Below are 27,937 nucleotides of genomic sequence, written 5' to 3'. Positions count from 1 at the left end.
ATCATTCAAGTTACATCACAGCAGATTTCAACACTGCCTTTTTTTCCCCTCACAATATAATCTTTTAATTGCAGGAAAGGTACAATTTGCATGTTTTGAAGAAAACAATACAACAATCAGTCTGACTTCCTGTTTCAAAACCCATAGAGTAGACAAGGCATTAAAACCATTTCTTTAATAGAGAGAAACTCATGCCTTAAAATATACATTGTACTCTTCACAGCAGTGTGTCTTCATGTAAGGTCAATGATGTAAATAAAAACAACAAAAAAAAATGAACCGGGCTAAACAGTCTTCCAACTTCCTCCACCACATTCAGTGTTCAACTGTTGTAAGTCAAGAGAAACTACCAAAGGAATTCAATGAATGTGCATCTTTTCGATAAATAAATCACATATCTTAGGACATAAAAATACACAACCTAAGCAAATACCTGAGAGCCCTCACATCAGAAAGTTGGTATCAGTATCAGAGTTGATCAATCAGCACACATTACTGGATAGTTTCTATATTCAGTGCCAAAATATACACTGTTTGTATATTATTTCTTAAAAAATACAATGCACCCGGGTACCCTGCCATTTACATTTTTGTAAACATTTTTAAACTTAAAAAAAAAAACAAAAAAAACACACACACACACACACACGCACACAAAATTCACAAAACCATTTGCATTAACATTTCAGCAGAAAAATAGACATTTAGCACGCTCACTTTCAAAATTTACAAAAAAACACACCTCCACAATCTATAACAATAGCAATGATTTAGATATTCAAGTAAAGTCCTCACTCACAGGGAGGGCTGACAGAAGACCTTTCATTCTTTTTTCTTTTTTTTTTCTTTTTTTGTTCATATGGCTGCTTCAGATAAAGATTCTATTTATAAGTAAGGCTGTCCTTATTCCTACATTACTATGAGAACAAAACAGAAATCCATCCATCCATCTATCCATCTATCTATCCATCCATCTAAACAGATATATAGACAGATTATGTACCCTAAGAAGTTATTAATGAGAATTAATGGAAATTGAGGAAATACCATTAATTTACTGTCCCAAAATAAAGCTAAGTTCTGTTCTGTTTGTCATTGTTGCCTCTAAAGGGGATGAAGTAAAAAAACATCCTACATATTAACATAAGATTTTTTAAAAAAGGATATTCTGTTTTAGCAGAACCCCGGTCTAAACAGATAAGGCTTATCAGAAAACAAATATATACAGGAATAATATGATAGAGGAGTGTATATCACAGCTGCAAGGTGTAAACAATTTCCAGTGCCAACACTTTACAGACAGTAAGTTTTTATGCTCGCTGGGCACCAGTTGCGCATAAAAGAAGCAACATGTAAACAGAGAAAAAGCTGCCTTTTGATTACGAATAGATATTGGACATAACAGAAGAGATCGCTGAGTTTAACTTTAGAGCATAACCAGCTGTTTATGATTATGGAAAACGGAAGCGGCAAAGTAATAATGCCAAAGTTCTTGTAAATTTTAATAAAATAAAATGAAATAAACAATGTTCATCAGACAGTATAGAAAAACCTATATTATACATATCATTTCCAACATGCTGCTTCAAGATGGTTCGTTCTGTCAATGTCTGTTCTCCATTGTACCTATATTTTAATATATATATATATTAAAAAAAACTACAAAGACACATAAAGTGCATGACTAACTGTACCAAGCACAGTCTTCTCAGAGTCCTTCCAAAGGGGACACAGTAACTATGAAAAAACTGGCCTTATGGATCAAAATCTGTTATCCTTCAACATACTGTATCTTTTTTTTACCCTATATACATGAGCCTGTATTAACTGTAAGAAGTTAATAGAGATGATTTGCAATGCTACAGTTCTGGGAAGTGCCTTCAAAGTAGCGGTGCACGGTAACCGCACTCCTGAACTATTCTCTCGCTCATGCTGTTTCTACCTTGATCCCTTTAGTCAAAGGTCATACATGAATGTGGTGACATTATGGCAATGCAAAGAGCAAGATTCAGAGCACAAGGAGAAGCACCAGACATTAGTGTGTATGTGCTTGCGAGAAGGTGGTTACGTAGAGCACAGAAAGAGCAGCCTTCCTCAGACAAGATCAGGTTAATAATACCACAGGAAGCCAACATGACAACATTTTAGGAGTTCAGCTTCAGCAACACGTGAACGTTTCCCTGTACTGGCCCTAATTTACAAATAGGATGAAAGATACAGAAGCATGTATTTACTGTGCTTGAAAACTGCCAGAATGAAAGGCATGAAGCGTAAAATGAGGTACATCAGAGAGAACCCTGCACCATCTCTACATCCCTTTGCTACCCACTGCCATAAAGAATCATACTGCAGCCTGGTAATTAAATGACTGCCAGATTCATCAAAACCAAAACTGTTTCTTTACCATCTCCTGTCTTTTTAGGCTGCCCTTGTCATCTGTCACTTTCAAATAGACAGTGATTCTCAAAGTTTAGAGACGCTCAAATTGTAAGCAGCACAACCCATGAGCAGGACGTAATAGTTTTCTGTAGGTGCAACAAAGGCACTGAACAAATCGCCAATTATTTGTGTGGATTACCCTGGAAGCTTTGAAGAGAAGAGATGAGAGAAAGAAGGCCATGGCTGTACTCTTTAAGGTCACAGGGCTGACAGGAACGATTAGGTGACACTTTGTGTACTTTCTTGTTTACCTTCCAGTGTGCGTCTGCTTCATGATCAATAGCTCTACCTTGTAAGTGCAAAATGAATAGAGGCGAAGAGAAACGAGTCTCAATACAAGCAACAAATTCATTTTCGTGAAGTATAAATAAAAAGATTTACAAATGTATGACAATTTTAATTATACAGGATATTTGTTAAACCTATTTACATTCCAAATTTATTATATTTCCAGCTTCAAATTAAGTAACATCATAACATTTGCATTTGAAATATTCCTTGTGTATATAAAGATCAAAATATGTTTTTTGTTTTGGTTTTTTTTTCTCTCTTGCAAGAGTGTTGGACATTTTTCCAAAAAATTCCATAAGCCATTTTTTTTTTTTTGCTTTTTAACATTCCAAATAAGGCAGCATGTTTAAAATATATTTTTAACATGTGGCAATTTTTCAAAAGGTGGCTTAAATTATTATTTTTAAAAACTGATATTCATTTTTTGTTGTTGTTTTTTGTTTTGAAAGGACTTTAAAATTTCTAAATATGCAAACCACCAATAGGAAGTTGATGGTTTTCATTTGTCTACCAGCGGTTCGTAAGCGCTTTATCAGCCACTGAGAACTGTAAAAACATGGCTGGTGTAAGAACAAACTAAGCCACTAAAGCATGGACAATTCGTGGAAATATAAAGAAGCACAGTACAACAATCTAATGGCAGCATCAGCACAATCTTACAGTGTTTGTTAAGAGGTAGTTGTCTGGTATCAGCTAGTTATGTAGCCTATGCAGCATTTGCTTTGCAGCGTAACTAAGCTAGGCTAAACTTAACAAACATCACAAATTAGATATATTGTGCGCTAATAAAATTGTTTTTTTTCTTGGAATCAGGAAAACACATTCATGATTAGCATAATTTACCAATGTTTATCCAATAATTTACAAATTTACAAGTTGTGATATACATCTGTAAATCTAGTTTCAATTTCTGGATATTTACACATTTGTTTATCACCCGTATTGATACTTCACTTCACAGATTACATTCAAAGCCTCCAAGGTCTCGAAACCTACATTTATGAGACACCAGGAAAGATTGTCTCAAAAAGTTGTATGTTGTATCTGTTTTTGGTGGTTAAGAGCAAATGGTTAATTTATATTCATGACAGTTTGGGCAGTAATGTACTAGCACTGGCAATGAAGTCAAAAGTCTTACAGTAACGTGTGAATTTTTGGAGTATATACTGAAGCCATGACATTCTATGTGGTTCAACTGAAACTTGATTTATCCACCTCACTGACCCCACAAGGCAGGAAAAGGTTCTATTATACTATATTAGGAATGAAAGCATTTGCCAATAAAAGCTCAAGGAAGGGAAAAGCAGAAAAAAAAGACAAAAATAATAACCATCTGACAGCTGCTGCTTTACAATTCAATAACATTTTGTGAGGAAAAAGAAAAAAAAACATCTTACCTTCCTTCCTCTACATTAACTGTAATTAAATAAGTAGAAAATGTGTCTTTGGCCCATACCTTCATGTGATTGTTCAACTGTTCAGATTCACAATAAGTAGCTTAGAAATGAGTCTGTGATTGTGCTACACTTGTCTACAGTGCCATTCAACTGTGCAGTCTCAGAGGGGATAAGGACGGATATCAAGCTATTGCTCCTTTCACTTCTTTGTCTTTCCCTTCATTCCTAACCGTCCTCTTACTGGAAGGTGTGCTCACCGCGGACTATGTGAGAGGAGAACTCGTAGCGGTCCTTGCTCCGGTGACCACAGATGTTGCACTCGAGTGGTTCTCTGTATCCGTGGCAACCCATGTGAATGGTGTACATGACATGGTCCAGGAAGAGCACTCGACAGTGCTCGCACTGGAAGGCCCGCAGCTCCTGTCCTTCCCGTCCGAACACCCTCACCCCTTCCTGGCTCACGGGTCTCTCTGTGGTCACTCTTGTCATCCCGGTCGCCACTCCTGCCCCGCTTCTGGGGGACGCATCTCTAACCCGCTCGCCTGAATACACCACCGCCGGACTGGCTCGAGACCTGAGGCCAGGAGGTGCGCTGCTGCCCTGGTAGCCCTGCCTGTCCTGGGGGCTGCTGCGAGCTGAGTCAGCAGAGTCAATGCCGCTGTTGCTGGGTGATTCCTCCTGCCCTGGCTGGGGTGGCTTGCCATGCCGGGTTATAGCTGAGGGGCCATTTGAGGTTGGTTGGCCGGGGAACTCATGGGGCTGTGGTGGCAGCGTGTCGCAGTTTCCTGGCCGCTCCGTTCGTTGGCCAAGAGGCAGGATGTGGTGGAACAGGGGGTTGACAATGGGCACAACGTCAGCCATAGACAGAGGACCTGGATGATGGTGGAGCATGGGGCGCAGGGTGTCTGATCCCATGTATGTGATGGTGTTGTTGATGGCCTGGTCCATCATGTGGGGTGGCATCAGCTCAGGCTGCTTCTCATACTTCAGGCCCATCTCATAGCTTAAATCAGGATAGCCGTAGCGAACCATCTTTTCGCCTGCAAATAACAAAGTAGCACTGTGACTGTGTGTAATTAAAAGGATAATTTTTGAAATCAGGGGACACAAGCATGATAAATATAGATATAATAGCAAGATTGCATGGAAATGCTCATGCTTTTAGCAACAAACAAGAGGAACAGATAATATGCAGAAATCTTAAAATTTCCTTTCTAGTCAGTCAAACTTATATCTTGCTCATATTTTAGATCTTGTTTTTCACATTTTGTACTTGATGCTCGAGTCTAATGGGGTGGAAAGCCCCATCCATCTACTACTGCAGTGTTTAACCCCTCTAGAACAGGGATGCGGTAAGCTGTTTTCTCTCGATAAGAGCAATGGCAAAGTTACAGGTGTACCTAACCACAGAGTGAAAAACATTTCCTTGTCTCTCTGTCATCTGCTTGCTGTTGCTCGCTCAATCTATTTTTCTAATAGTGTGGCAAATAAAAAAAAATTTTGAAAAAAAAATCTGTGCTCATAAGTAGGGCAGGGTTATTATGTGACATTATGTAATACTGTATGATGCAACACTGCAAAAGAAGGGAGAAAGTAATTCCAACTGAGTGAACTAAAAATTAGGTAAGTCAATAACATAGTTCCATTTTGTTAGCATAAAAGGGAAATCAGCTGCAGAGTTTTTGTGCAATAATAATTTAATAAAGGCATTTCTAAGACTCCTAAAAAAATAATTCTTAAGCTCAATTAACCCATTGCCAGCTTGGACGAATAATAAATTTCTTTCATCCACTCAAATGCTGCAAAAGTCACACTGAAGTGGAGGCAATGCTCACAAGCAACATAAAAAGTACATTGTGTGGTAGTCTATCGATGCAGAACACTATTAGAAATCATTTCAACAGCTACCTCAACTTCAGATTCAAAGCAAACGCAATAAAAAAAATGAAAGAAAAATACTGTAACTCTTCTTCATAGTCTCGCTCTCCACGGTGACTAAAGGAAATAAAGTTGTTGCCTGTCTACGACTGAAATACTTACCCACAAATTTCTGAGGCGTGGTGCTCTTCCTCTTGCCTACATTGCTGTGGAGCCTTTCAATAATAGGCGGCCGGTCAAAGTTAGCCATGGTGTTAGCCTCTGCCATGGACCTCGGCTCTTTTGGAACCTCACCTTGAAAAGTTTAGGAGATAATCATTAAGAGCAAGAATAGATTTGGATGTTAAAAAGAGGGATGCAAGATTGTTGAAAATTAACACATCGCTTTGATATTAACAAACTATATCAGAATATAACTTTCAGCACGACTGCAGTTTTTGTTTTGATTTATTTTTCCAACCCTAACCTGTGTTTACCCTTTCCTCATGAACCTTGTGAATCTCACCGGACATGTTACTCAGTAGTGTGCTTTTGATGAAGAAATAATTGAATAATAATTAAATACTTACCCATTTAGGCAGTTAAGTGGTTGCAAAAGCAGCTCAAATTAATAAATTGATGGGTAAAATTTGGAAAATAGATTGACTAAATAATAGAAAACTTTCTGCATTTTTTTTTTCTTGCAAAGAGGTTCTTTCCATAATGGATCAATGTGTTTATTACAAATAATTCATAAATTAACCATGTGTGTGCATGATAAAAAAGACTTCACTCTACATGATCCAACGTTCATGCAGCATCTCTTGAACTGTGTTATGGTTGCTGTTCTGCTCATGGTTTCAGTTTTAGTATGGCTGTTTACCTGTGTAAGGGCCAGTGTTGGCAGCGGGATCCAAGCCGATGCCCTGCAGGTAACTATGGCAGCGCTCTTTGTGTTCCTCTAGAGATGTTCGTTGCTTGTAACTGCGGCCGCAGTAGTTACACTTGTGTGGTTTGCCAACTAAAAGCAAAGAGACTCGAAGTGAGGGCCTATTAATTTCATTCATTGCCACACAGACAGGGAGTGGGTAGCATCCAATGCTGCAGTATTCAGGCGGTGCGTAGTAAATACTGAGAACAGTCAGTAGTACAAACAAACCAAAAGCAAGCTTCTGAGATCATGGAGGTTCCACTACTAGTGTGAGGATTCCACACAACTGTTGCCAGACAGAAAGATTTTGTGGGCGACAGATAGTTGCGCCATGAAGTCTGCATTTCAAAACGCTTTGGTCTGTGAACTCCCACTGACTGTGGCACAGCATGAGTAGCAGCGTTGATCGTGCATCCCTTAGTGGCGGTAGGAAACAAACTCCAAGTTAAACTGCTATGGAGGTGGCGTGTGATTCATTGTGCCATTTCTGTTTTAATCAATTCATTCCTACCTAGAGAAATGGAAAGATGAAGACATATCCTTTACATCTATGTCAGTCAAGCCATCGGCCCATCTATCCTTCCATCCAGTGTGTTTCAGCATGTAATCAGTGGATCAATATATTAATAGATGAGCATATTTGGAAAACAGTTTTGAAAGCTTTATTTTCAATTTATTTTTAGTTCCTGACAAATTTGTATTCATTTTGGGCTCATTTTTTCACTAGAAAATAAAGTCCTGTGCTTCTATGGAAACAGCACAACCATCTAGAATTAGAGAGAACTCACATGTATTTTGTGCACTATAAAAATGTCACCAAAGACAAGTTGAATCCCTTTGATAAATTGTTTTATAAACATTTTAAAAACCTAAAATCTACAGGTGTTAACAATACTGTTCCATAGTTTAGGTAATTTACTATTTACCAGTTTTATTTGTTTCCCAACTTGTGTCCTATCTTCACTGTTAAAACACTGCCTGCAGTTCAATCGAAGAGTCACCAAATTTCATCATGTGACAGATGGCTACAGTGAAGTTTATCACTGCTGATCAGTTGCACCAAGGAGTGCAAAATTTTTATTTCTTTTACAGAATCAGGTCAAAACAGTTTATTTTTAACGAATTTTTAAATGACACATGGAGAAAAAAAGGAATTTTGCTGAAATATGATTTTAAGCTTAGATTTGGTTAATTTTTACGACTGAACTACACATCACACGTGATTATTTCAAGGAAAGTAAAAAAAAAAATCAGTCCATTATTTCTGTTGTCACAGTTTCTGGCTCTGATAAATGGTGTCATTTTGGTGATTTTATAACGAAGATAGCATGCCTTTCAAACCTGTTGGTGGGTTTTGAGGTTCACGGGATTAAAAGACAAATCTCCAACAATTTTACAAAATTTTACCCTGATATATGCATGATTGTTAAGTGACTCGTCTTTTCCAATATTTGTTTGAACTTTCAGCAACATTTTACTAAATGTCATTTGGATTAAAGATTGCATTGTATATGAGCAATTTGCAGGCTGAATTAAAAAGGCTCTTCTTTGAAAAAAATCTTGGCTACGCACTGCATTAAGTGAAATCCCACTGAGGTGTGCCCTGCTGAGAGAATAGGTTAGTGTCCTGTGTCAGGGTATTCTCAAAACTCAGAAATGTAATGACTCACAAAGGAACTGTTTGACTGAACTGAGGGCCACATAAGCGCACCACCATGACCCAGACAGCATCATTAGCAACGCGACGTAGTAAAACATTCATTGGCATAATGGTGACAGGTATTACTAGAAGAAGAGGTGCAGATAATCCAGTGCTCCTGTCACTGTGAGAACAGAGAAACCAAACATGTTTCAGTCTGAGACACGGAGGCTGTAACACACACGCACACACATGTTCAGAGGAAGGTGATAGTTCACACGTGAACATAAGTCGCTTTTCTCTCACAGAGTTAGAAGGGGGAAAAAACTACTCAGAACTGAATTTTTCTTGAACTCTGAATGCTAAACTGTCTTCCACTGATTATTTTTTAGTGATGATTTGTGTGAATGAAATAAAACTCACTTGTCACACAATAACAATGAGCAGTCATGGCCAGTCTTACATCAGCAGTCTTTTTTTTTTTTTTTTTTATAGTGAATCATGTGAAATGACGATAGGTTTTCTGCTGCATATGTCATTCAGTAGTTCTGTGGTCTATGAATGACATTATGTCGGATGAACTCGAAACTGGGTTTTATTATCTTGTCGTTTTTTTTGTTGTTTTTTTTTTCTAGGTGCGAACAGACACAAAAAGTGGTGGCCAATGACAAAAGGTTTCAATATTATTAAAATGTGGGTGGGTGTACCTGCAGGGTCATCACAGCAATATTCATTCTGGGGAATGAAAGAGTTACTTCAAAATGAAACGTCATCATGGAAATAATTCTCTTTGCTGCTTTCCAGCCGTCAAACTCTAAAAGTGCAGTAGGCAGTATTCAATCAAGTATCACTCCCTTGTTCTCAGTGGCTCACATCTACACGCTCTCTCTCACACACACACAATATAGACTTCATTACTTTTTCATATTTGCCACCCACACATAACCTTGTGCAGATGTTGGATGGACCTGAAGAATCCACCTTTCAGCTGCTATTCTTATTCATGCAAATGATCCACACTGTGAACACAGACTCACTTGACTGATTGTATTTGGCTAATAAATGGGAACTTGTTCGAATTTAGATCTTAAAATATGTAAAAAACTGGTCTCTCACGTCATGAACTTGCTGCATTATCAGTTCATCAATCAACTGTGAATCAGTGAAAAATGTCAACTTTCAGTCTAACACTCAATCGAGTCTTGTGTTCGTCTCTCACTCTAGCCTCCCACTTTCCCTCATTTGACTTCTCTTTCTATACATTATTTTTCTCTTTCAGATACACTTGTTCTTCCTGGCAAGGCACCAGACCAGAACTGCCAGGTTTGGGAGTGAAACAAAGGAGTGAATCCCTGGACATAGAGCCAGGACAGCAGAACTTGGCAACACAAAGTGTCTCACATTTCCCACTAAATTATCAGAGGAAGGCATGAAACATACTCTTCATGACTTTAAAGAAAAACAAGTGTTGGGGATGTGACAAACAAATTAACTTAAACTACAAAGAGAATAAAAGCATGGCTGATGGCAGAAGACAAATGTGGAGAAATACATAAAGAGATGTGCATAAAAGAAGCATTTAAGTGAGACAAATTTAAGACTTGCAAATAGACACAAATTGCACGCAAACATTTGGATGCACACCCAAACACAAAAGTTACCTCTATGTAAAAAGAGAACTAAGTATGAGTAACCCCCGTGGGGGCATCACAGGCAGAAATGACGGTATTGTCTGACCTTGATTACAAAGGCACAACAGAGGGGAGAGCACATCCTCTGATAGGAAAGTGGGTTACAGTTGAGAGAGACTGCCAGCTCTCCCCATGTGTTTCTCAACAGACAGATAGTTTCCTCCTTAGCGAGTCAAGCGACTAAGGAACAGCACGTCCTTGGTACCTAACCACAAGGCACTCGCAGCGCCGTCTATAACACGCATGTAAAAAAAGCAACAGCGACAAAAAAACACCATCTATTCAAAAACAATATGAAATACAGCGATACCAACTAGCATGTGCACTGTACATCTTACATTAGACAGCCAGTCACACTAAATATCTCAGGAGGAGGAGGTTACAAAGCCTGTAGATGGTTCTTCTTTGCAAAATTCTATAGCAAAAAATACAAACATTATGTCAAAGACAGACTGTAGCGATGAAGTGCAAACACAAAGCAGTGGAGTAGAGAGTGGACATGCAACACCAGCATGTTATTTTGAAAAAAAAATACAGATATGTTTTAGCATGGGTCTGTCTAAATATTACAATACCTCTAAAATTTCAATCCCCGCTATCAAAACATTGTTTTTGTATTATTTTATTCATTTTTTTGTTACAGATCTCAGAGGTACTTGTGTGCTTGAAGCCTCTTCTGTGTAACCGAAGTGAATGAGTAAAAAGGGGAAGCAAAGTGGGTGAGGAGGAGGCTTACCAGCATGAGTGCGCAAATGGCCGGTGAGGGCATCGCGCCTCCGGCAGGCGTAGCTGCAGAAGGGGCATTTGAAGGGTTTTTCACCTGTGTGCAGCTTGATGTGTCGCAGCAGGTTTCCCTTCTGGGTGAACGACACACCACACTGGTTGCACTGGAACGGCCTGTCACCTGATAGAGGCAAGCACAGGAAGTCAATACCACTCATTGTGGAAGATGGTTTTCAACATGCATCAACAAGCCTGCAAAGAGATTTTTTTTTTCTTACTGACTGGACTAATTTACCTTCACTGTGTCTAAAACTGACAGTTGACCTTGTTCCCCCATGTGCAGTAACTACTGACAGCTGTTTTATATTCAACAATTTAAATATGTCTATCAAATTGTCCTCAAATGACATAAACCTCTTTAAATACTTCTGGGTTTGGCCATCAGGAGACAAAACAATTGTATAATGCAGTCTCTCATTAGGCCCAAAAATCCCCTCTCCATGTCCATAGTTGTTATGGGAAAAACTTAAAATTAAAAAAAAAAAATTAAAAATCCTGTAATTCTGACAAAAAGTCTGTTGTATATTCTTCTTGTTAGGAGGAATGAGGAGGAAAGTAGTAGGAGAAAATATGACCTGGAGTAAACTAAAGTCAACTGTCCAATTTTGAACATAACTGAAAAAGACAGTTCAATTCTGTTGGACTGCTATGAATTGATTTAAACTGATATTACTCTGCTATTTGAATTTACTGGGACTTCCTGAGACTGAAACTTGATTTTATTGAGCCTGTATTCTGTCAGTAGTTTGCCTTCATTTAAAGACATGGATGTGAGGTGAAATCAGTACACTGTCGACATGTTTGTGACGACATTTGTGGTACAGAGACTAATGTATTCTCTGCTCATACAGAATGTAATTATACTGCATATCATTTGAGGTGTGGGTTTGTGTCTTGCACTGGGTGTATGGTGAGTGTTCTATTGTGCAGACTGACTGCTGTCCTCTGTTCTAATGGCAAATCTTTTGATCTGCAGCCAGTTGGAAAAGAGAAATGTGATCCTAATGCTGTGACAACCACAGCAGTCATGGCATCAGTTAAAACAGGTTGCGGGGGATTCCAAGGATATTTTTTCCTTGATAATAATTCCAAGACTAAACTATTGTCTTTCAACAAAAAAAGACAAAACAAAAAAAAAAACAGAGAGCACTCCACACCCACTGTCGAGGAAAACAAATGAGTTCTGACTCACTCTAAGGATGGGGGAACGTACACAACGCCTTAATTTTAATGGTTAGAAAAAGGAAACTGCGTGGAATGTTAATGCCCAAATATGTTCATCAAAAAATGTGTCAACTCTACCAGGAACACAGTTTTGATGGCATTAGGAAACATAGATTTAGTACCATTTGGTTGTCGATTTCCTGCATCAGCTGTCGCATTTGAGCCAGACAATCCATCCTGTATGTTACTTGGGCTGCCAGTCATGGATTCCTCCAATACTACTCCTTCATCGCCTGTTTGGCTTGATTCTTCAGGTGCTGGGCTTCTTGTGTCAGCCTCTTCTGTGGTGTCTACCTCTTGCTTAATTGTCAGCCCTGTAAAAGAAAACAGAATCCTGAGATGCTCACTTTACAGCATCAAATGCATTTTTTATGGGAGTGCCCCAAACATACTTTTACCCCACAAATGCTCACTGCAGCAATCAGGAAGCAGACTACATTACGCTAAACTCCTCTGTGTTATTTTGTAATGGGCAGAGTTGAGCTGGGTACGATTAGGGTTAAGGCAAGAGACTAGTAGCCTCTGTCATACTGAATTTGACTGCAAGGGCCTGGGGTAATCTGAGTTGGGCTAACTATGCACTGGCTTGACCGGAGGTAGAATTGGCACTGGGTTTGATGTGCAAAACAACAATAAATGTGGAGGGGGCATCATTTTAATTTAGCAGCTCAACCTTACAGACAGCGTTAGGATGGATTGACACGATGACAGGAAGAGACAGAGAGAAAAAGAAACAGGCTCGTCTGGTTTCTGGCTGACCCTGGGGAGAAAAGGAGTGCCAGAGGCCCTTTGCTGGCTGCTGCTGACTAGCAATGGGAGACCGACTGGATGACAAGGGCAAAAGATTGTGTAATATCGTGTGTGTGTATGTGTGTGTGTGTGTGCGAGTGCGTGTGCATGTGTGTGTGTTTATGTGCAAGTGCGTGTGGCGGTGGGAGGCGGCAGGAAACTATTTACCTCCTGCAGTCTCTGGTTATCAGTCACCAGCAATTAGTAATACTTGTACACAAAAATAATCATTCAGAAAAAGCAATGCGTATGCAACAGACACAGCTACACCTTATTCCATTCCCCTCCGGCTTGTCCCAGTAATCAGTTTGATTCAGCATACTATGTACAATAAAATGTGAATAAAAGTTGAATTCATAGCTGCCACATTAACTTGTAGTTTCATTATAAATATTTTATTTATTGACCCACCACCTACTTAAAACTAAGAAAAGAATACAGGAAACTGTTTACAATAGATGACACCGTGCTTGATGTTTTGGATTTTACTTTATTTCCAGCCATTTAAACACAACTGCTGCACCATCTTACAAAAAGACACGCTGTGATCAAGCAGATTATTGTATTTCATCTTTACAGTTTCTTGTGCTTGATGTACGTGGTGTTTGTAAATCTGTCTTACACAACATCAAAAACATTTGTATGCTTTGCACAGGGGTTACACTTTTATAAAGTCCTCCGAGACAAGTTATTATGCTCTATGTAATAAAACATGACTTCATTTGGTGCTTTATAGTAGATTTGATTTTGTTCCCACCATGACTTCTTTTTGATCTCCAAGAATAATACTGTAATGAACCAGCAATTTTTGAGCACTACAGTAAAAAATACCGTTAATGCGTTAAGACATGTGTGAAAGGGGCTTTATATGGAATGCAGAAAAAACACGTGGACACTATCCAAACACAGCTCACTCATCCTGATTATCCTGTTTTGGGATTTGCAGGGGCAATAATCATAGTGTGAGCGTATGTGCTTGTTTTGCTAACGCCTCCCATTAGACTACATCCATCAACTGTCCCCTTAGGCTTTGGAGCTGCTTCCATTTAACTCTCAAAGACCGGTAAAAAAAAAATTATAAATTCAGTCATTCTCTTTTTACAGGCTATAGAGAAAAATCTCAATAAAAAAGAAACACTGTATTCCACAGTTTGTACAGAAGAACACTTATCCCAATACCCAAGTTGCAATCGAGCCTTGTCTTCGACAGCTGTATCCTGGCAACACGGAGCAGACCTGAACGTCCTTGCTATTCAGCGCCTTGCATCTTTACATCTGTCTCTCTACTGTGGCAGAGTGGAATGCATACAGTGGTCAGATGAGGATACGCTTGAAACGGTTGCCACGACAAAAGCGGGAGAAAAAATGATCTGGATGCTGCTTCCACCCCTCTCCTAGATACAGTGGAGCACAGTCTGTGATTTATCTCAGTTTTCCACGGTCCATAGATCTCTATTGATTGAGGGGGTTGACTGAAAATAACAAAGCATTTTAAAGAGGACAGTGGTCACCCTTACCGACCAATCTGTCATCCAGCCCAAAGGATGTAATTCTACTCTTCTACTGTTTATTTGAGTGCACAACACCAACATAACTGCTACACGGTTTCTGTTCAGGCTTGCAAGTCTAAGAGTTTGGTGCTACAATTTTCATGCTCATTCACAGCAAACGTGATGCAGCCCTTCTTTTGTAAGAAAACCTCAAATAGCAAATCGTGTTAGGCAACTTCCAGGATGACAACAGGTCTTATCGGTGAAGAGTATCTCCCTGTGAAAACCATTGGCACGCCTCCCTGTAGCTCTCAACTTGTGGGAAACAAACGTCCCTTTTTCTCACTCAGCTCATCTCTCACTTTGCTTCCCCTTTTTGTTACTTTGCTGCTTCATAGTGACATTGAGATAATATTAGATATCAGGTCAATAGACTGGAAGGAACCAAGGAACACTTCAGACCAAGTGCAAATATAGCAGAAGAAAGTGCAATACGGCACAATGTTTTGTGCAAAAGCTATCACTGTGTGCTACTCACAATAACACTGTCTTCATCCTCAGATATCTTCTCAAATTCTTAATTTGAGGCAAGACTTTATTTTTAGCTTCTAGTTTTAAGCTGAATTTTTAACATTTAGTTATCTATTGATCAGCTCACATGTCACTTTTACTGGTGCATCTAATGTAGACTCGTCCTTTGGTGCATTTCACATTAAAAGCTGACAAGCAGTCGAGGGGAGAAACATAAAGTCCTCCTTCGTCAAAGAGCTTTTATTGTGAATTTGTGAGTTTCTTTAAGACAAAGCAAAATTCAGTGACGAGAGTGAACTCAGTGAACCGTGCATTTTTTTTTTTTTTTTACAGAAAGAGAAACTGAATGCCTGCATGCTGCACTTGTTCTTGGCAGAGTGCAGAAATGTGTATGTATTAATTGAGCTCTCACCACTGGGGGAATTAGGACCCTGAGGAACTGTCTGTCCATTAGGTGCTGACATATCCGCCAACATTCTCGAGTTCTCCTTACCAGGAGAGTATTGGCCGTTACCTGGGAGACACAGAAACACAGAAATCTTCATTGTGCTGTACAATACTGTAGTTGTTCAACAAAAACCACTGGTATGTGAAAAAAATCCAGTTTTGTTGTTGGTATTGTTAAATATTCAACTCAATAATGAGGCTGTATTTAAAGATAAAATTAGCATAAATAGCTGTTGAAATACAGCATTTTGAAGACATATCTTTACAGAATAACATTCTTACAGACTGTGATCACACAATCCACACTTAACTTGAAATGTATTTGTGTATGTATCGCATATGTATATGTATGGTCTATTTACTTCTATACAGGCAAAGAATAAAAGTAAATCAAATGGCAGCCAAGCAAACATTTCATATAGTATACAGGGTGAGATACAGAAGCCTTGTGAAAAGGCTTTGCTTCTCAGATTAAAAATGATTCATCATTCTCAGATTTTCCTCTAAGCCTAACCTGAACGGTCAGTTTGGAGGTCAACATGCAGAATACAGAAAGCAAGAAACTAAACTGCCTTTATGCACCTATGGGATCCTAAAGTCCAGCAAATGTAGATCAGATTGCATCCTCTCAGCAGTCTGTACTGAACCCAGGCTATGGATAGCCCAGTGTCCACTCAGAGGGAGAGCAAACCAATCCCTTATCCCCTTACACCCCGGCCCCATCAGGGTCACTAGAACAATGCAGTGGCAACAGGCAAACACTCGTTCTGACCCAGGTGTCAGATCCCTCAGGAACCACAGTGAGTCATCATTTACTACCACCAATAAAACAAGAGTTTTTCCTCAAACGTACAGGCAACTGCAAAAAACCGGAAAGTGTCGCCGATTCCCTGATACAACAATGGCCGTAATTAAGGAAGCTCCCGCAAAAATCAAAGGACAGCAACATGTGCTACCACTATACGAATTTCTTGTTCCAATTTGTAGGTGCTGAATATGTCTGTAACAATCCCTCATACATTAAAAAAAGAAATCTGTGTCAGATTTCCTCTTGCTGTGACAGCACATTTTAATGTGACAACCTCTTCTGTGGTATTGTTCCTTTGTAGTGGCGGCCTCACTGAGTGGGGCTTACTGGGAGACGCTGTCCATGACACAATCCCTGGGCCGGGGCTCAGGTTGCGCAGGTTGGGGTTGGAGGAAATCTCAGGTGACCAACGCTGGCTATCCCTTGGCAATGCTGTCCTGGAGACAGGAGTGGCCCAGATTTGTCATGAAGGATTTTCCATTACTGTAACAGATGCTGACAGATGCCCAGCAGCACCGTGGCTGGACAGCCTTAAGAATAAACTTGTAGCCTTGGACTGGCTGAATGCTAAAACAAACACCCCCCACTAAAGAGTTCACCAAAGTCTTTCAATTAGACAAAAAAAAGAAATTGTCGAGTCAAATTCCTTTACATATTGATAATATGCGCCTCATGATGTTTAAAAGCTATTATTTGTGTGTTCATTATGTTTAATGCAATATGGTGTTATCATGTTACATCAAAGTGTTCGATCATCAAAGGCCCAGTGTCTTGGTCTCAGCATCATCAATGGCGATCAAGGGAAGACATCACACCAACACTATGCTCGTACACGATTACACTGGTCAGATACACCCACGCAACCAGTTATTTTCCACATGCAAACTTGTAATGTTTAGCTGGTTGATGTATTATGAATTTGTATTGGGTTAAAATAGTACCAAACCGCACACATAAGCTTTTATGGATTGAATCGACGGTTTGCGTTGGCGGCCTGCGTTTGCTGAGTCAAAGCTGTATGAACATTAAGATCAGGATCTCAAACAGTTGAGACTTGCCGAGGAAAAGGTTCTTTGAGTAATACACCAAATTGGGATGATTTAATGTGCTGGCAAATGGAAAGGAACAAATGTGTATACATGAAACTTGTAGGTGTAATAATTGCTGACTTCATCACTGACACCAAATGAATACATAACTTCTAAAGTACAGTCATCTTCTGAGGAATCTAACAAGGGCGAATGCTATTTCTGGTCTTACAACTTATTTTAAAGAAAGCACACAGTAATCACAAAGGTATGAAGGATGTGGAACAGTGCACTATGAATATACATCATAATAAACCACAGTTTGTCCAGACAAGGGTCCAGCAAATGAAACATCTACAGACAGAACATGGGATCTCCTTACTTTACACAGAAACACTTGCTGTTGCTTAAAACATCAAGCGATGAACCAGTAACAAGGGGAGCCTGTTACAGTCCACCACTACAGACAACTAAATATTAACAATGCAAAGTTGGCAATAAGTAATTCATCTCTTGTGATTTGGGGGATGATTTTAGGTCATAAGTCATACCTCCGATGAATGTTTGCATTTGTTTTGACGCTGCTATCATACTGTAGCACGAAACTAGATGTCAAATTCTAATAGATCTGAATTTTTTTCCTGTTTCACCAAAAGTTGAAAACAGGAAAGCTGTAACAGACAGAAGTGCATGAGACCATATAATAAATCATAACTGTGTAAGTGATAGAGTAGAAGAGTCAAGTAGTGGTGTGTGAGAAAAAAGCAAACTAATGTATGTGTGAAAAGATGATAACCAAGGAAAGACAGAATGACTGTGAGAGAGAGACTGCATGTGGCTGACTATGACAGCGTAAGAAGTCTAAATATAAATCAAACAGCCTTCTTGAAGTCAAATCTTGTACCTGCTGCAATCAACCTGTTGGCTACCAGCATTCAGATCCAGCCACGGTCCACTGAAGTGCAGCATGTTTTCTCAGTGCAATAGCAAGATTCCACAGTTTCTTTTTTCTAAATCTTCTCTTGTTTATTCTGTGTATGCAGTTGTAAGTGGATCAAAACTTGAAACCAAAAAGTCAGTCTCATATAACCATATATACACTAACAGGCAGCATGTCTCATATTGCTACTCTGACTCACAGGTAATAATATGCTGTCTTATGTGTAGAACATATCGTTCGACACACATGGACTTTCACCCTGACGTCCTTGCTGATTGTTCCCCCCTCCCAGTCTTTGTTATTTACCCCAAATAGGCAGTTTAACAGCTGTACAGACATTAGCTATAAATGAGCTAGCAATGTATCTACCAGCAATTAGTGGAGAACATCTCAGTTCATTTAAGACATCCAAGGGATGCCATCAGTGGGTGCAGACTGATGCCTCTGGACACAATTAGATAGATTTACAATCAGAACAATAGAACATATGATGTAGCGCTCAATTATGAAAGCACCTCAACAGCACTCTTCTGTAATGTGATCACATCAAACTGCCCCATATTAGACACGATAGATGAGATAGATTGGTTGTGGTTGGTCCTCTGCAAGGCCCAGTGGAGACATGTTTGAACAGAGGTTTCACATTCATCTGGTTCCCCGGCTGTGCTGTGTAGCAGTGATGAAATGTGAGTACATTTAATACTGCACTATATCGTACTATACGCGACTATTTTATTTTCATGTGGCTTTATACTTCTCGACGACTATGTTTCTGAGGAAACTATATTACTTTTTATTTCAGCTAGATTATTTTCAACAGGTTTAGTTGTTCATTTACAAAATTACGATCCTTTCATATAGAACAAGTGTTTATAAAATTTGGTGCTCGTGAACAGCTCAGTAATATTTACAAGTACAGCTGAAATGATTAGTCAATGCATTGATTGCTAAAATATTATTGTGAAATTATTATGACAGTCGTTATGACAGTAATTTATTTTTGATGCAAAATGCACTGATGTATGGCTTAACACACTGTCATAATTTACTGGATTGTTGGTTTAACAAAACAAGAAATAGGATTTTGTCATTTTAGGCTCTGTGCTATGATGGCATTTGTCATTACTATTTTCAATCTTATGTAATTTAGCTAAAACTGTGCCACTTAAACCAAGTACAACAGATACTAATATACAGATACTAATAGCAGGAATCCTCTGCTTGCATTAAGAACTTTTACATGATACTTTCAGGATATTTGGCAAATTCTACTTTGTGTATTCCACTTAAAAGAAAATCTTTAAATGCAGGACTTTTATTTAGTAGTATTAGTACTTTTGCTTAAGTAAAAGATCTGAGTACTTTCTCCATCACTGGTGTGTAGTTTGGTGGTATGTGCGTCAGTTAAGTTCAGCCTCTAAATGGTCTCAGACCCTACTACAAATTTCTGTTTATTGTGTTAATGTCTTCCAGAGTCATCTTCTATTTTTGTTGCTATGTGTTCATGAATTTGTCTCATAAACATGTTGCCAAATGTGACAGACATCAAGTAGTCCAATCAGAGCCTGGGACCAACCCAGTCAGCATGAAAGTTGCCCAGTTTATATTTCCATTTCGAAGAGGAGCTTTTTGTCTATCCGGCATATACAGTAAATGCACAAACACTCACAGACACACACATACACATACATATGTTGACATGACTTGAGTTAAGTAGTTCAGCTGAATAGAAAACTGCCCAATATGGCGACACAGCTCAAAAAGACTTAGATAAGCACAATCATTTTCACTCAATTTGAAGCTTTTTTCATCTCGTCCACATGCATCATCGCCTCAGATTGGGAAACCTCCATGGGTGAATTTTGACCCAATCACGTCTTTGCATTGACTTTGGAATATGCACTCCTGCTACCTCTAAAACAACTTAGAAATTTCCAGTTCGAAACAAGTTTGACATTCTCTGCTGCATGTATTTCTCTTTTACATATTCTTTTTGACACACTCTTCCCTATTAAATATACCATCACAGTGTATGTATGAGCGTATGGCAGAGAGACTACTACCACAGGACACGATGTATAATAACAGAGGAATATGTTTGCATATAAGAGGGGGTGGTCAGATTTAATGTGTCGGAGTTTAATATTATGCATGCCGGAGAGTATAGTGGTGTGTTTGCAAGATTATGGTAACAGATAAAATGTTTGACCTAAATGTTCTCCCACAGTCAGCACTGTCTTACCAACGAGCTGAGGTTATAATAAAAGACGCGTGAGCCATGTGGAACCATTTGCAGTCCAAACAGATGTCTGTTTCCTGCAGTTTCATGCTAGCAAAACATACTAATATCTGTTCCGAAAGCATCATCTCACAAGCGACCCACACAGGGACAAGACAGGAGAGAGGAAGAGCCTCCATCTCTTATTCCACCTCCACCTCTGTCCCGCCTGTCAAGTGTTCCTACAAGCACAAACCCCCAATGGAGACCTAAAAGTCTCCACTGATGTCATCAACAACAAGCTACCTGTTTTGAAATATGCACACCAAAGCGAAATACAAGGGGAGGTGGGGGGGCAGGGAAGATATTCAAGAGACCTGCCCAAAGGAAACCAGCAAAGGGCAATGGAGCACCACAAAGTGCATATCCAGTATCTGCTGCATTCAACAGGATGTTGCTAATGCATCGTTTTCTCTACTTTTAAAGGGTGAACAGGAAAAAGGCTGCACTCAGGGGAAAATCCCTTGAAATGTTTATTGTGTTGTGATTGCAAAAGTTTTTTTTGTTGTTTTTTTCAGCAGCAGCGTTCTATCAAAATATTACAAGAGTTGTGAGAGTCAAAATAAGTTGTTAATGGCAAACCCAAAAATGTGTTAACCGACAGATATCAACATCGTCATTATCATTATCCCAACATCTGCACAATAACACACCGATGTATCACATAAACACTGGCCTTGCTCATAAAGTATGTTTCAGAGAGTGTCATGAAATGTAAAGTGTAAATGATATGAGGACTTACTAGCACAGTATTCTTCGGGAGCCTCCATTTCAAGCGCTTTGGGAGTTCTGCAAGATCAAAAAATTGTATTACTGCAACATTTATAGGACTGCAACACAAAGAATGTTTGCACGTATGGATTTGACTTGGTTCTTAGATTTGTTTAACCTGAAATGTGTCTTGCAAATGTACAGCCTGAGCTATGCGTCTGAATAAATGCCTTGGTGTAACTGACCTTGGTCAAGTATTCACATAAACGTTATGATCCTGTCATCTATTAATTGGTTTAGAATCCTACTGATACCAAAATGAACAGCTGCTAAATAACTTCACACGTCTGAATGTTCAAATGAGCACAGCAATGGGTCTGTGTAGTTTTCTTTTTAGAGAAATGCTCATGTATATTTAGCAAGCTACTGTCTGAACTATTTTCAAAGTGTGACCAGCCGTGTTTTAGTTTGACATTCTTCCTAAGTAATATGTTCTTTTCTAAATAGATGTTTAATTATTACTGTTTTCTGAAAAATCCCTTGCATGAAATTACATTAATAGTGGAAATGTTACGGATCTCAACCGCACTGATAATTTAAGCATAAGCAATTCATTACTAAACAAATAAAAGAAAAAGAATGCATGCTCGATTATAATGGCAGCGTAATGGTAGTGCTGCTTTGAAAATTTAAAAAAGAAATCAGTTCAAATGACTAAGATTGATTGAGTTACATTTTGTGTCTTCGTACAAAACTGGGTGCTATTAGATCCACACAACAAATGATATTCACTTCAAGCAAACCACGAGGCATTTCACTGTGCAAAGATACACTTCAACATGTCTCTTGTTTTTTTTTAACTTCAATATATTAACATTATTGTTGAATTTATAAATCAGTTGTAAATTACTTCAAAGTTGATCGACATTTTTTAGGAATTGCAAACTGAAGTTTGCCTTCATCGTTTTCAATCGTTGAGTACAGGATTTCTTCAAGTCTGAGAAATATCAAGTGAGTGTACTGCGATTAGAATTTTTAAAAAAGCGTATCATCAGACCTGTGACAAAGTTTTTAACACTGAGTAGAGCCACAGAACTAATTTGTACTGTGTTACAGCACAACTGCTGGCTTCCTTAAAGATCATTAAACTTAACCCTTTAATTATAGAACACATAACATGCAGAATGACCCACATCCTTTCTCAGTTTCTTCTGATTAGATTTGTTATATCTTAACAGCAAATGCGAAACGACGATAAAAGCAAGAACCAGATGCAATTTTCTTAACTGTCTGACTTCTAACAGAAGCCTCCCTGTCAAGCAACATGGGAGAACCTCTGGCCAGTCACAGCAAAGGTGGCAAAGCATTTGTTTCAGATTCTGGTTATTCCTACAGGCCAAAGTTTCTCAGCCAGCAAAATTAAAAGTGAAATGTGAAAGCAAAACAAGAAAGTAACATGCAATAAAGACAAAAAGTTGGATTCATATAATTACCTTCAAGTGTCTCCCCTGTGCAAAATTAGTTGGTGATTTCAGTCAAGGACAGAAAGAGTGGGTGGCAAGTTGTCTCCACCTCCCTTTAAAGAAACAAACAAAAATCACCTATACCGTCCAGTGATGTCTCACGATGAAAGGAAAATACTTTTTTTTTCAGACCAACATGATTGAGTTATAGTCCAGTGAAAGTGAAAAACACCTAATAATTCATGCGCGCAACTTCTGAAAGGCAGAGAAAAGTTGAGGAGGTGCGCATCTACAGAGTCCAACAGGTGACTGTCTGTCTGTCTGAGCCTCTTCTTGCGCGCGTCCCGTCGAGGTTTCCCACTTTCAAAGCGACGTCCCGTCCACCTGTACGCTTAATTCCAACTCAGAACATTTCACGAGAAGTCACAGAACTGGTAGCTGAGCCTTGCGCGGCGAACTTTTGCAATAGGAACAACGAGGGGGAAGACTTGACGAGTTGGTAAGGGAAAGAAAGAGAGGGATGGATCAAACTGGATCCACCGGTTCCTAAGGAATTAGCCATAGCGACAGGGAGCAGCCAAGCTATTTTCAACAACCAAAGGACTGGAAAACCGTGGGTAGGCAGTGTTGAAAAGCTACTGTTAGAGAGGTGACTCAAGGTCGAACCGGTAGAGCTTTACGCGTTGAAGCTGGCGCTGCGCAGAATGGGAATAATGTGATGTGGTGCCAAACGCAAACAAACTCATGAACACCGGCACCTTTAAAAGACAAAAGCAGGCAACTGTCCCATCAGAAAGACACTATTAGGGATTTCAATTGGCACAAATATATTTTAAATGTACAGGCCTGACACTTTTGGCAGTACTTCCTAGTTATGTCGACGCAATGACTTTAGGAAGCCAAATTATTATTTATGTCAACAGCAAAATCGGCGGGAGAACTATATATTTTTTGCAGATGTTCAGGCAGGTTAAGCAGAAAGGACGGTGTTCATTTACCTGGCGGGCAACAGCTCATCTCGGGAAATAACCATCAGCTGCAAAAAAAAAAACAAAAAAAAAAACGTGAAGCGAGTTTTGTTGTATTTTAGTGGCAACGCGCTGTGTTTTTTCTCGTGTTAAGTGATTTTTGCTGGCTGTGCTCCCTGCATGGCTCGGAGCTGACTGACAGCTGCAATTCAACAGGTTATCCGATCACCGCAGTCTACAGCAGAGAGCCCGTCTGGCTTTTCCATTCATCAGACAGACGCTCCTTGTCTGCCTCTTTGCTGCAGACATGCGCCTCCAGCAGCTCTCTGAAGCGTCTGTGGCCAACTGACAGCCGAACGACACTGAATGTCTGTATCAAAGCAGTTGATCTAGTTAAAACACTGGAACGGATCCACGCACTTAGGTTTCTCTCGCTGTCTTGTCTTGTTCTTTTTTTAAATTTGTTTTATTTACCTTAAACACGTAGGAGTTTATATAATCCCATGAACTTGCACACTGAATCCAGACTGAATGTCTCGGCTTGGAATAGAATTCATTCTTGTCCGACATGCGCCATGCAGCGCGGACTGAAAGGTAGTTTGGTTCCGCAGCAGCAGCAGCAGCAGCAGCAGCAGTAACAGCAACAGTTGTTAGATCCACCACTGACTTCCTCCTCCATCTCCTCCGAGCGGGGCAGAGCAGCAGACAACCCGCACGAGTTGCTATTCTGGGAACTTGGTCTGGCACAGAGAAACGGATCACAGAGTGTTGGACCCAGGCAGCCTCTCTGCTCGGCAATCGATTAGGTTACAAGGGGCCTCTTATTTCTGTGGCTGCAGACAGGTTATATCCCTGTGGCGACAATAAGAAAGAAAAAACACAAGTGGCAGTGCATATTCTAATGGAGATAGCCATGCATTACAGCAGCATGTATAAAAAGCATAAAAGCGATTCGCTGTATATAATACATCCTGCAGGTTTAGTAGCTGTCATTAAATTACTGCACTTATATTGCAGCTATTTGGGGGGGGGGGGTATTTTATTATTAAATTGCAAGCTGCCGTCTTGTCAAGAATGCATATCATTATGAATATTATTATAATAAGATAAGAAATGAATTTTTAATGGCAACCTTAATATCTTACCATTTAAGGAAAATTATAAAAATAAATTGCCATTCTACAAGTTATATTCTTAAAAGTACATTTTTGGCACTTTTTTTTTTTTTTTTTGGTCACGTTTGCTTAAAACTTTTAGCAACTTTTCATTGCAATTGATTAACTAACATACACACACTCACACAGTCTCAGGAAAAGCCCCAAACTTGCAGACAAGACAACCCTGGCCTGGGGGAACTGGTCACTCTTTGGATCTATAACTGTTCGGATGATGATAATGATGATGATGATGATGATCACAGTGATGCTCCTCAGCTGCAGGTTGCAATACAGTGAGATATAAATTGCACTAGTGATTGTATTGGTCATAAAAGGCAGTTAAAATGATCAAGTTTTATATTAGCATGAAGCTAGAAGTAGTATCGGTCAGACCCAGTCTGTACTTCCTCCATCTAATTTCTGAGGCACGTCCAAAGTGAATGATTGACATTTTTTGAGCAGAAACCAAAATGAAAGATGTCATCTTCAGTTGGGTGAACCAGACTAATTACTGATTTGAAATGTAGCTTCATTATTTAATGGTCCAGTATTGTGACCCCTATTCAGTAAATTAAGGAAAGTCTCACATTTGCACTTTGTCTCATTTTTTCAGCCCAAAATATTGTAAAGATAGTTAATTTCACCATGCCTGGATTTAGGTTGTTCTAAACTGGCTGTTTTGCTATGGAAACCAGTGAGTTGCTGTTGTTGCCACCCCCTTCAGGAAGAAAACCTTCATTTGCAAAGCTCGGAGGCTAACTAGTAGTAGTGAGGCTTGAAGAATGGCTTAAATGTTTTCATATCTTAACTTTTACTTCACACCTCCTAGTTTATAAGAACTACAAAAAAATAAAACCATGTTCATATTTCAACATATGGGACCTTTAATATTTAAGTCAAGTACTCAAAACACAAATACATTTCTATTACTGCACTGACTTTCAGGGTGCAGTATGATTTGATTGTGTGAACTGGCACCACACCAAAAAAATGCAAATGTGATATATATATATATATATATATATATATATATATATATATATATATATATATATATATATATATATATATATATATATATATATATATATATATATAAATAAATAAATAAATAAATAAATAAATAAAATTTTTTTATATATATATAATTTTATATATATATATAAAATGAAGAAAGTAAACTATAGTGAATTAGGTTGACAGGTCTGAATGCCAGCATCATTAGCGGTATAAATGACAATGTGTGAGAATATTGTTTGGTTTGTCCATTGTGGGCTACTGTAGAAGAATGCAGCACAATCTTATCCCTATGTTGATATAAAGATATCATTGTAAGCCATAGAGAAACAACAACTATTCATAGTTACAAGTGATTCAACACTGATGTAAACATAGTTCTAAAAATAATTTCCATGTTTTGCCAATGGAACCCCCTTTAATTCTTGACAACGATTCTTTCAGAGTAAAATCCAAAGTAAGAACCAATCCAAAAGAAAAATGGGTTTACAGCACCCTAAAGTAAATCAAAACAGGGCTCATGAAGTAGCCAATGAAGACCTCGAACAACAAAGGCTGTCTTGGCATATTTTGTGCTATCAATAACTAAAGATGACTGCTGGGCTAAACTGAGCAGATGATAGCTTTTGTATTTGTTGTAACTATCACAGAGGCTTTAGGAGCTTCATTACTATGCAGGGAAGGAGAATATGATTAGTATAAAATCACTGCACTGGAGCAATGTGGTGACACCTTCTGCTTTTCGCTGAGATATAATGACAATGATCAGCTGTTATCTCCATAATGTAAAGCATTAGTGGTAATATTAACAACCTAGCTGCAGAGTAGGTGTACAAATGGTTGTATTGCAGCCTAATGTAAGCAGACCGAGAGTCTGATGCAGCTGAAGTAACAAAATGGAAAAAAAAAAAACTTCAGTAGTTTTAAAAAGTCACATAATGTTATCTTATCAAAATGTGAGGAAGTGGTAACATCTCATCAGCTCAGTTTTCACTTTGAGATTTTTGCCTGGAAACAACCACTCGAGATTTTAATCAGCCCTGTCAGACAGACACCACTCAAATCAGCAAACGGAAAAGAAGAAAAACATTAACTACATTACTGATCCACAATCCCTGCAAAAAGAGGAGGTCAGAGTGGATGGCTCAGTCAAAAACATGACACTTAAGACCAAAGACAGCTGTTTGTTTCTCAACTGAAATTGATAGACACTACTTTTAACCGTGTATTTATTATTGAAACCATGACAACAAATAATGGTCCTCTAATTTTAACTCAAATCGTGATCCTATTTATAACCATTTTCTAGTGTGCTTACTCCTAACAAAGTTATTTTTGTGCCTAAACCGCAACAAATTCTGGTGAAAGTTTTCTGCACTATTTCTTGCCTCTGCTTTGCTCCTATTGGCCATATTCAGAGGAAAGAGACCGATTATGGTTGTTTAGGTTGGTGGACTTGCTGGTTAGATATACAGTATTAATGCAGTAGATTTTAGATTGGTTGTTTTATCTTGCCGGATAAGTATTCAGTATTGCATTGCTGTGGCTTGTTGCAGTGAAGCTACTTTTAACTACTTTAGAGTTAGTTTAGTCCAGTGTTATCCAACCAAGGGCTCTGTGTCCCTTCCAGGGGTCACATGTGGGCTCTGAGGGGTTGTGAGATGATTTTTCACAAAGAAATGACGAAACAACACTGTCCTGCTTCACAGATTTGTTTGATGGTACAAAAAGGTTTAGAGGGAGTAGAATTGCTAAATACCAATAACTATCTGAAGTCTCGATATTTTTTTTCAAGATCAATCTTGTATTGTAAATATAAGAATATAGATAAGCGTATACACATATAAGTGTAAATTCGTTCTTTGTTTTATGCTAACCTAATTGATGCATCAGCTGACTTGTCACCATAGTTGATGCACTCTGCAGTCTCTGCCATACGAATAGAGCTAATACAGTTAAAGTGAAAGGAATGTAGCCTATTAAATGAAAGCCAGCCTGAGCTAAAACTAAAATTGTGTTTAGTTATTGATTTTCCCTAAGCTGTTACCTGTAAATGAA

The 27,937-nt window shown here is 38.8% G+C and overlaps 1 protein-coding gene across 5 annotated transcripts; it reads right to left on the bottom strand.

Moving 5' to 3' along the window:
* Positions 1-158: 158 nt before the first annotated feature.
* ikzf2 (IKAROS family zinc finger 2) lies at positions 159-24,413 on the bottom strand. Of its 5 annotated transcripts, none has more exons than XM_023265800.3 (9): positions 24,180-24,413; positions 22,768-22,850; positions 21,306-21,352; positions 15,475-15,576; positions 12,375-12,566; positions 10,982-11,149; positions 6,868-7,005; positions 6,168-6,299; positions 159-5,167 (listed from the first exon to the last, which is right to left on the bottom strand). In XM_023265800.3, the coding sequence occupies exons 3-9, from the start codon at positions 21,331-21,333 to the stop codon at positions 4,365-4,367; spliced, it is 1,563 nt and encodes a 520-aa protein (XP_023121568.1). In that variant the 5' UTR covers positions 21,334-21,352; positions 22,768-22,850; positions 24,180-24,413; the 3' UTR covers positions 159-4,364. The 5 variants fall into 5 exon arrangements, with proteins under 5 accessions (XP_023121568.1, XP_023121569.1, XP_035802110.1 ...); XM_023265801.3 differs by lacking the exon at positions 24,180-24,413 and adding an exon at positions 23,736-24,058; XM_035946217.2 differs by lacking the exon at positions 24,180-24,413 and adding an exon at positions 22,970-23,660.
* Positions 24,414-27,937: the final 3,524 nt, after the last annotated feature.

This window comes from Amphiprion ocellaris, chromosome 11, assembly GCF_022539595.1.
Source record: "Amphiprion ocellaris isolate individual 3 ecotype Okinawa chromosome 11, ASM2253959v1, whole genome shotgun sequence".
NCBI classification, from domain to species: domain Eukaryota; kingdom Metazoa; phylum Chordata; class Actinopteri; family Pomacentridae; genus Amphiprion; species Amphiprion ocellaris.
Note: the sequence above shows the minus strand (reverse complement) of the source record. Positions and strands in the feature narration are given on the sequence as shown.

What these genes read in the sequence shown, in the direction of transcription:
- ikzf2 (XM_023265800.3), bottom strand. Translation starts at nt 21,333, where the DNA reads ATGGAGGCTCCCGAAGAATACTGTGCTA. An exon ending in AGGAAATCGACAACCAAATG is followed by an intron (nt 11,150 to 12,374) that starts GTACTAAATCTA and finishes TGCCTCTATCAG; the next exon opens with GTGACAGGCCGTTCCAGTGC. An exon ending in CACGCCTCAGAAATTTGTGG is followed by an intron (nt 5,168 to 6,167) that starts GTAAGTATTTCA and finishes TGTTATTTGCAG; the next exon opens with GCGAAAAGATGGTTCGCTAC.